Genomic DNA, 9,449 nt, shown 5'->3' on the forward strand with positions numbered 1-9,449 from the left:
GAACCTCTCTAATTTCTAATACTCCATGCCTTGAGTGTGATCATGATTAAGGAAGCTTTGTAGTAGCAGTAGAAAAATCTAGTAATAATAATTTGCATGAGGTCTCTACTTAAAAGTTCTGTGGCAGGAGCAGCACTGGGAAAATGCTGCCTTTGATTCCATAGAGCCTCCACTAGTCCTGATGGACAGATCATTGCTCTCACTTAGCATAAGGTGGTGTTGCATCAACTGATCACCAGATCTCTGGAATATGACTGTGTGTGCATCTTAAAGTGTTCCACTTTGCATGTCTAATCAGGAGTAGCAAGACTTAATCCCAGCTAAGTGATCAAAGCCTAAAGACTGTTTTTAAAAGGCTGTCATTTGCCAACTTAACAAAAAGCTGAAAATGTAGGGTTGGAAACTGCATCCATTACTTTCACATAGACTTGGCTATTAATGCATACTAAGACACTAGCAGAATATTATACTTGCTGAGCTTCACTTCTATGTTTGTTCCAATTTTCGCAGAACATAAATGCTGCCAAGTCTAGCTTCTTGCCAGAGAAAGAAAAAAAGGAGCTTCTCTACAAGCTGTATGAAGCCTATGGGATGGTACAAAGCACAGAGTTCTGATCCATATGATGCCATCTACTCGTGACCTCTTTTCCTGACAACTTCATGGTAGTCGGAGACCTCCATTTTGTTTCTTTGAAGACAACGCACAAACTTAGTACTGTGTTACTATCTTGTTTACTATTACCATCCACAGTGGGGCATACAGTATATATAAAGAACAGTATTCCTACAATGTTTGTGTTATATCTGCCTAGAGCACCCAGATCCCATAAATAAGATGGGTGCTATGAGTTTACATGAGTTTTTTTAGGCTGGAGATAATAATCTTTTCATAGACTGGAAAGTTTGGAGGAGGGGTTGCTTCTTGTAATGGCTGAATTTACCTCTGTTTACCAAAGTGGAAGCAGGTTTTAGAGACTGTATTAATTCCAGGACCTAGTTGACCAGAAGCAACAGAGAGACAAAAGAATGTGTATATACAATGGGAAGCAAAGCATCTCTCAAACCATTTTCCTCTCTCTTGAAAGCTATAACTTATCTCTGGCCTTACTGAGATTTCTCTGTAATTTGTGTTCTGTATGCCCATACACTTGAAACAGAGAGAATCACAACTGAGTTTTTTTCAGATGTTTAACATCTTTTAGTGGGGAATCTCACTTTATCCCTGGTTTTCTGATAGTTTGACACAGTCATTGGCTGGGTTTATTCCTTCCTTGATTCTGCTTGGCCTTAATACCAACTTAATACTTATTTAAATGTCATCAAATTCTTTGGAGCTAATACTTAAAGAATAGTGGTTCTGATCCAAGGATTGTTGAGTGCACCTGGAAGATAACAGTTCCTACCTATATTTCAAGAATGCTAGGAGCATGCATCACTATCCAGAAGACAGTGTTAATGGTGATCACCTTGAATGACTCTTCTGAGTCATATGCATCTGATCTGTGCATATAGGTCCCAATATAGCAAGGGATCACTTCCGAATTGGGGCAAATGACTGTAGTCCAGATTCAGCATCTTGCCTTTCCCCAAATCAGACTTGTCCAAGATGTCTTAAGCTGTGTATGTTCAAAGAACAACACAGCACTTTTTAAAAGATTGATTTGCAAAAGAAGCAAACTCCTTTATTCCAGTACACTTGCTGAGACAGCTGCTTCATCTGCTACCTGCAATATTGGAACTGCTGCTCTTTTTAACTGGCAGTTTTGACTAAGCTGTGTTTTAGGTTTTTTCCTTGTCTGTTACCAACAGTATGGTAAATTTAGCTAATGGTGCTAAGTTATCTGGTAGGTTCTCAACAGCATGGTACACAAACCAGTTAGTCTGAACTTCTGGAATTGAACTTCATGGTATTTTGATTCACGCCACCCCCACCTCCAATCCATGGGACTGATTTGACTTATGCAAATACTTTGGTTTAACCAAGTTATGGTCAGTCTGTAAGTAAATACCTTAAAAACCACATGTCAGTGGTCTTTTGCAGAAATTAAAAATACGGTATCCAAATCAAAGTAATACTGCATCATTACCATGCCAGGATGCCTCATCTCACATACATTTGTGGGATTTCTTCTAGTGATTATAATATTCTATTTTGCATCTTTTAGAAATACTCATTTGTTGTGGAATCTTTTAAAAATATCCACAAAGTCTCCATGTATCTGAGCATATCCTTTTGTCCTTGTATTTCATTATAAGGAACCTGGAAGTCTTGTACTTGCAAGGATAAGACTAATGTACTATAGAATTTGTCTCCTAGACTCACAGAAATCTTCCATTCTGGAACTTGAAACTCCCAAATACATGTGCTTTGATCTGAACTTCTATTCTTTCCATGAATAGAACAGAGTTCATAGAACAGGGATTTCCTGGTTCTCCCTTCCCTTTGCATATTTGTTCCTAGGGACTGGGGAGCCTTGGATGTGTTGTGAGATACGTTGTGGGGCTGCAGATGGAGGAAGGAGTTGGCAAGACTTGCTCCCCTCTTACATGAACAGAGCAGCATTTAAAGTGGATCTTTTAAATTATGTAATTTTATCAGATTTCTAGAAAAGTGATCAGCATTTGTGAACCTCTAAAGATGCCTCAAGGTGCTTTTAGTAGTAGAGCATGAATAGTTTGTGCAGTGGCTCAACATATGTTAAACTACCCAGGTTTTATTTATTTTATCTTTGTGCTTCATTCATAAGGACTAGTTGTTGAGGGCACAAACAGATACTCTAGCAAAAGCACATCTACTGCAACCACATGTTTAGCTCCCCTTCCATAATGTCTAATAGAACTTACTGATTTAATCACGACACACCATGTTTCTGTCTCCTTCCAAGTGGCAGCCAACAACATGAAGTGGCGTGACATCAGAATGCAGGTGAGTTCTTCTAGATGTCATGGACAGGAGGGTGGTGCCTAAAGCCTCAGCTACCATTTTCAGTAACAGCTGTGCACTTGATATAAATCTGGCTTGGCCCAGAGACACATGTCTTCAACCACACAAAGTGAATTCACACAATCGTTGTTTTTTCTATCGACAGAGCAGGATTTCTTAGTTTAACATTTCTGGACTGAAGTACTTGTGAACATGGCTGGCGCACAATCTGAATGTATATTAAACTGTTCACAACAAATGGAGGTCTATTGTAGGCTTCTACCCTGAGCTGAAAATGAGACTTGAGGCCCTTTATAAAATGAACATATCTTTATGCTTTTTAAAAAATGAAAAAAATCTATATCAAGGAGCTGGACTTGCTTTAAACACTGTTTCTTTGTGAGCAGAAAGCTCTTCACAGAGCCCTTTGTCTGTTCAAGCTTATCACCAAGTAGCTCTTGACATTGCTGGGACTAGTGGTCCTTTTCTGTCTTAAGTGTGGCCATGAAGTATTAGTTTTGTAGGACATAGGAATGACACACATCTTTGCTTTCATCACAATGCAAGCAGGGCTTATTCCTATCAGGTGTATCTAGCACCAGAGATAACAAGTGGTACAGTACATGCAAGCCTGAGTCTGCATGACCCAGAGCCTGTCTATCACTGTATTTCTGATGCTGTACGACTAATTCTTCTATATAATAGTGATATTGGCTTAGGTTTAAAATGTTTTTTAAAGTTCATAAACACAGCGAAGGAAATCATCCAATGCCATATTTCAGTGGTTATATAGGCTGGTATTGCAAAGCTTCAGACACCAAAAATATGCCTCTGATGAATGGCTTTGACATCACTTGGTCGCATGTGAAAAAGAGACAGCGTTGCATAGCACTTGTATCCGAAAATAAGTTCTGAATGTAAACTATAATGTCTTATGTATAACCTGAAATATATATATAGGAATTATTTTGTTATTTTTATAATGTCAATGAAAAGTTATCCTTATAAATTTTTCTTATGTTGTTCACATCCTGAAGAACAAAGGAGAATTTTTATTTTGGTTTAATGAAATAAATTCCATTTTAACTATATGCATATGTCACTGTTGTTGCATCAGAAAAGTTTTCAAGCCCAAATCTGCAAGATGTGATTCAATTAAAAAACATAGAAATGTTGTGATTATATCTCCAAGGCAGGTATTGTCACTTGGTGGAGCAAGGGGATGGAGGGATGTCTAGCTGGACTCCACCTGGACTGCAGTAGCTATGGAACCTATGAGTTGGATGAGCAAAAATAACTAATGAAGGAGCTGTGGGCTAGACATCCACTTAGAGTGCCAATGCGTGGCTAAATAAGACAGAAGAAACGAGAACTTGTGCTATTGTTCTTCATGCTTCTCAAGGCCAAATTAGATGTGACACCCAATTACATGCCTTACCCCAGCAGCTGGCTATTGCAGCTGCTTCTTTTTAAAAAATGAAATTAAAAGCTGCCTCAAGTGGCTGTGAGTTTGAGTATAGGAAAGCAACTGGGGGAGGGAAGAAAGGAAAGGGTTAAGCAGCACTGCACACACATTCTCCATGTCACTCTTCCAGAACTACAGGCTCTTGGGGAGTCTTTTTACTTAGAAACAAGACGTAGGTGGATAGCCTTGAGATTTCCAGTGAAAAGGGGTAGCATGTAAGATCCTTCATAGCCTGTGTTTCTAATGAGTGCAGCCATTTCTCTCCCCCCACCCCAAAAGAATTATCCTAGGAAGATGCTATTTCATGATGTGGTATCATTTCCATGGGGCATAAACTCCCAATGGAAATGCCAGGCTGTTGGGGGCTGCCAAGCCACTGCTTGAAGCAACAGTGAAGCTTTGCTTTTTGTTTCTTTAAAAAAATAGTAATGGGCCACCTCATCTTTAAAGTAAGCTCAGTCCTGTCTTAATTTTTCTATTTTTTATTTCTATTTTTAATTTTTTGCCTGCCCCAGTCCCCAATCACTGATACCATCTAACTTTCACCAGGGAACGAAGGGTCCTATGAAAGACGAGTGGGAGATTTGGGCCAGCCTTCGTATAAGGCAACTTCCTTTGTTCCTATCCAGATTGGCCTGAAATAATCCAATCAGTTTTGGAATTTGCTTTGAATCCTTTGTCCAAAAAGGACATCAGTCAAGGGGAAACATCTTGCAAGGGGGACCAAGTGATTGCCAGTAGATAGAAGCAGATAAAACTTACTAAGAGTTTGAATGATCACTGCAACACCAAATATTCCAGCGGGTAACACAGTGCTTTGGAAGGCCAATGTAATGCAGGCCAACAGACAAGTTACAGGACTGCCTTGGAAAGTGCTGGATTCTCCATTGGAAGCTTTTAAGCAGAGGCTGGATGGTCATCCTTCATGTATACTTTAGTTGAGATTCCTGCATTGCAGGGAATTGGAACAAGATAACCCTCGAGGTCCCTTCCCGCTCTACAGTTCTATGATTCTATGAAGTCTGAAACTGAATATTCACATCTTTCTATACAGCTACATATGCAAGATCCATCAGCTTTTGGTTACCAACCTACGGTATATAGTAAGGAACTGGGAAATACTACATAACCCGGATATAATAAATGGCTTCATGACCATTCAGTGGGAAATGCCTTTGGAAAACAGAATGTTACATGATTTAAAAGAGCATGATATTTCAGTACCACTGGCAAATGCTCTTCATATGTTAACTCCCCAATGAAACTTCATGCTGAAGTAGCTTGGAACCAGCTCACAGGGGATTTGGCTAAATATAATACTTAACCCAGGCATACTTAACAGGCTAGAAGCACTATGTTTAGCATGTCTCCTGTGATATCACAGTTACTAGTGAATAACCTACTGTCCCTCTTTCCCCCCATTGTGGGTTTGCATAGGAGACTGAAACAGGAAAACTCATTTTGCTGAACAGGGTAATTGCTGTTGGTTATGTCTCAGAAAGCTCTTCCTTATTCACACCACCCTCTACGGCACGGGTGTCAAACACAAGGCCCGGGGGCCAAATCCGGCCCGCCAGACCTCATCATGTGGCCCGCCGAGCGCCCCAGCCAGCGGGACCCAGCAGCGGGACCTTGCTGCTGAAGTGCCGCGCCGACAAAGCGCCAACAAACAGCTGGGGCCTGGGGGGGTGTAGAAAGGCGGTCGGAGCAGCGCTGCGTGGAGCGCCCCGAGCCACAGCAGGAGAAGGAGGAGGCAGCTTGCCGGGTCAGCGCCCGGCAGCGCCGACGGAGAGTCCCGAGCCTCTGCGACGCAGCAGTGCTCTGTAGCACTTTGAATCCTCCTCCTCCTGCCACGGCTCGGCGCCTGGAAACGGCTCAGGGGCGTACCCAGGATCAAAACTAGGGGGGGCAAGGGGCGGGGCCAAGGCACGGGAGGGGAGGGGCCACAAAGTGGGAATGTGGGCGGGGCTACAGAGCCCAGGTGAAATCAAAATAAACAGTAAAAACTACAGCAAACTGATCACATATTTTAGGAAGGGGTCCCCAGAGTTGTTGACCTTTGGGAACTGACACCACACTTGCGTATTATACCCCAGAGGACAGGATCACACTTCAAAATGACCTTAACAGATTAGACAACTGGGCCAAAGCAAACAAGATGAATTTTAAAAAGGAGAAAAGTAAAGTACTACACTTGGGCAAAAAAAAATGAAAGGCGCAAATACAGGATGGGGGACACCTGGCTTGAGAGTAGTACATGTGAAAAGGATCTAGGAGTCCTGGTGGACCACAAACTTGACATGAGTCAACAGTGTGATGCAGCAGCTAATAAAGCCAATGCAATTCTGGGCTGTATCAATAGGAGTATAGCGTCTAGATCAAGGGAAGTAATAGTACCACTGTATTCTGCTCTGGTCAGACCTCACCTGGAGTACTGTGTCCAGTTTTGGGCACCACAGTTCAAGAAGGATTCTGACAAGCTGGAACGTGTCCAGAAGAGGGCAACCAAAATGGTCAAAGGCTTGGAAACAATGCCTTATGAGGAACGGCTTAGGGAGCTGGGTATGTTTAGCCTGGAGAAGAGAAGGTTAAGGGGTGATATGATAGCCATGTTCAAATATATAAAAGGATATCATATAGAGGAGGGTGAAAGGTTGTTTTCTGTTGCTCCAGAGAAGCGGACACGGAGCAATGGATTAAAACTACAAGAAAGAGGATTCCACCTAAACATTAGGAAGAACTTCCTGACAGTAAGAGCTGTTCGGCAGTGGAATTTGCTGCCAAGGAGTGTGGTGGAGTCTCCTTCTTTGGATGTTTTTAAGCAGAGGCTTGACAGCCATATGTCAAGAATGCTTTGATGGTGTGTGTGGGGGGGGGAGGCGGACGTGAACCTGAAGCGACGGCGGCGAAGGGGAGAAAACCAGCGGCCGCCTAGAGGAGAAGAGGGAAGTCTGGGGGTGGGCGGGGGGGGGGAGAGAAGGGAACCAGGCTTGGATCGGGGCCTCCGCGGAGGTCTGGAGCAAAGCCCCGGCCTCCGCGAAGCCTTCCGAGGCTCCGTTGCTGCAGCGGTCTGGCAGGCGCTGAACGACTCCCGACGTTCGGGAGACCTTTGAGCACAGCCGCGCTGTGCGCATGCGCCCTGCACGGCGGCCGCCGGAGTCCACAGCCGCGCTGTGCGCATGCGCCCCGCTTTGCGCATGCGCAAAGGTCTCCCGAACGTCGGGAGCGTCAGCCCTTGCCCCCTCCTGTGTGGACTCCGCACGGCTCGGGCGCAAGAGACTGCTGCGGGCGCCGAACTCGCGCTCCGCTGGGCTGTCCTCCGCCTCTGCCCACCAGCCCCGCCGGCAGCGCCACTCTTGCCCGCAGCTGCCCGACCGGCCCTGCCTCTAGAGTAGGGCAGCGGCCCCTCCCTGCCCCGCGGTGGGTACGCCCTTGAAACGGCTGCTGCTGCTGTGGCTGAAGCACAGACAAAGCACCCAGCAGCGCCGCGTGGAGGAGGATTCAAAGTGCTACAGAGCACTGCTGCGTCCCAGAGGCTTGGGACTCTCCGTACGGCGCTGCCGGGCACCGACCCGGCAAGCCGCTGCCTTCTCCTCCTCTTGCCTCACCTCCTCCTGCCGCGGCTCAGCCTCATGAACGTGAGCTCAGCAGCGGCTCAGCCTCACAAACGTGCAACTCTGAGGCTTTACACACGTCTCCTAAAACGAACACCCGCTGCCTCACGCTGCATGGGAAATGCTTTTTGCCCCTGGGTCCCTTCGCGCTCTTTTCTGGCGCTGAATCAAGGCGGCGACCCCCCCTTCCCTTTCTTCCTCTCTCTCGTTCTTATTCTTTCTTTCCCTCTCCTTCCTTCCTTCTTTATCTCTGTCTTCTCTCCCTCTTTCTTTTTCTTTCCTTCTTTATTCCCTTCCTTCTTTCCTACTCTTCTTTCTCTCCCCTCTTTCCTTCCTCTCTCCCTCCTGCTCCCTCTTCTCTTTCTTTCTTTCTTCCTTCCTTCCTTCCGTCCTTCCCATCTTTCTTCCTCTCCCTCATTCTTATTCTTTCTTTCCCTCTCCTTCCTTCCTTCTTTATCTCTGTCTTCTCTCCCTCTTTCTTTTTCTTTCCTTCTTTATTCCCTTCCTTATTTCCTACTCTTCTTTCTCTCCCCTCTTTCTTTCCTTCCTTCCTCTCTCCCTCCCACTCCCTCTTTCCTTCCTTCCTTCCTTCCTTCCTTCCTTCCTTCCTCCCCTCCCCTCCCTCTCCTCAGAAACATAGGATGTTGCTTTATACTTCTGGCCCTTAAACCCTGGAACCAGGAGAACAGCTCCAGTGAGTCAACCTCAGCCAGTCCCTTTGGTGAAGGGTGGTGGCTCACTGGCAGAACATCTGTCCTGCATGCAGAAGGACCCCAGCATCTCCAGGTACCAGTAGCTCTGCAAAGCTCCTGCATGAAACCCTAGCGAGCCTCCACCACCCAGTGCAGTTACCAAAAATCATTTTTCAATAAATTGTACAATAATTGTACATTTGAATATCTACTTGCCATTATTCTGACTATGTTAGTTATTACTTACATTATTACAAAAAACAGTAATAATTGAATGCAGTGACAATAATTTATGATAATAAAGAGTGGACACATAGTCCTACAAATACAACTGGCCCTTTGAGGGTGACCAAACTGCCGATGCGGCCCCCGATGAATTTGAGTTTGACACCCCTGCTCTACGGTAACTCTTCACCCCAATTAAAGGGTAAGGAGAAAGGGCAGAGATTGGTTTCTTATTGAAAGAGGTAACACAAAGCCTCTTGGCTTTCTGGAAGGGGAAGGAGTGGCTGGCATGTTACTGAGAGAGTTTGGATTGAGTAGGCAGTTGTATTAGATGATCTAATAGACTTGAGTCTGATTTAACCATGGAAAAATTGAGGTAGATCAGGCATAGGCAAACTCGGGACTACACCTCCCATGATCCCTAGCTAACAGGACCAGTGGTCAGGGATGATGGGAATTGTAGTCTGGAGGGTCGAGTTTTGACTTCTTCAGGAAGTAAGTCTGAAGAGCTGACACAAATAGTGTTTGCA

The 9,449-nt window shown here is 44.7% G+C and overlaps 1 protein-coding gene across 3 annotated transcripts in view; it reads left to right on the forward strand.

Annotated features, from left to right (window-relative positions):
- ADA (adenosine deaminase) overlaps nt 1-4,014 on the forward strand; it is a 36,459-nt gene extending 32,445 nt beyond the window's left edge. For all 3 annotated transcript variants that reach the window (XM_035122735.2, XM_060277278.1, XM_060277277.1), the window contains exon 11: nt 511-4,014. In XM_035122735.2, the coding sequence (XP_034978626.1) occupies nt 511-615 (105 nt within the window). In that variant the 3' untranslated portion in view covers nt 616-4,014. The remainder of the gene's footprint in view (nt 1-510) is intronic.
- Nucleotides 4,015-9,449: the final 5,435 nt, after the last annotated feature.

Source organism: Zootoca vivipara, chromosome 7 (assembly GCF_963506605.1).
Source record: "Zootoca vivipara chromosome 7, rZooViv1.1, whole genome shotgun sequence".
NCBI classification, from domain to species: Eukaryota; Metazoa; Chordata; class Lepidosauria; order Squamata; family Lacertidae; genus Zootoca; species Zootoca vivipara.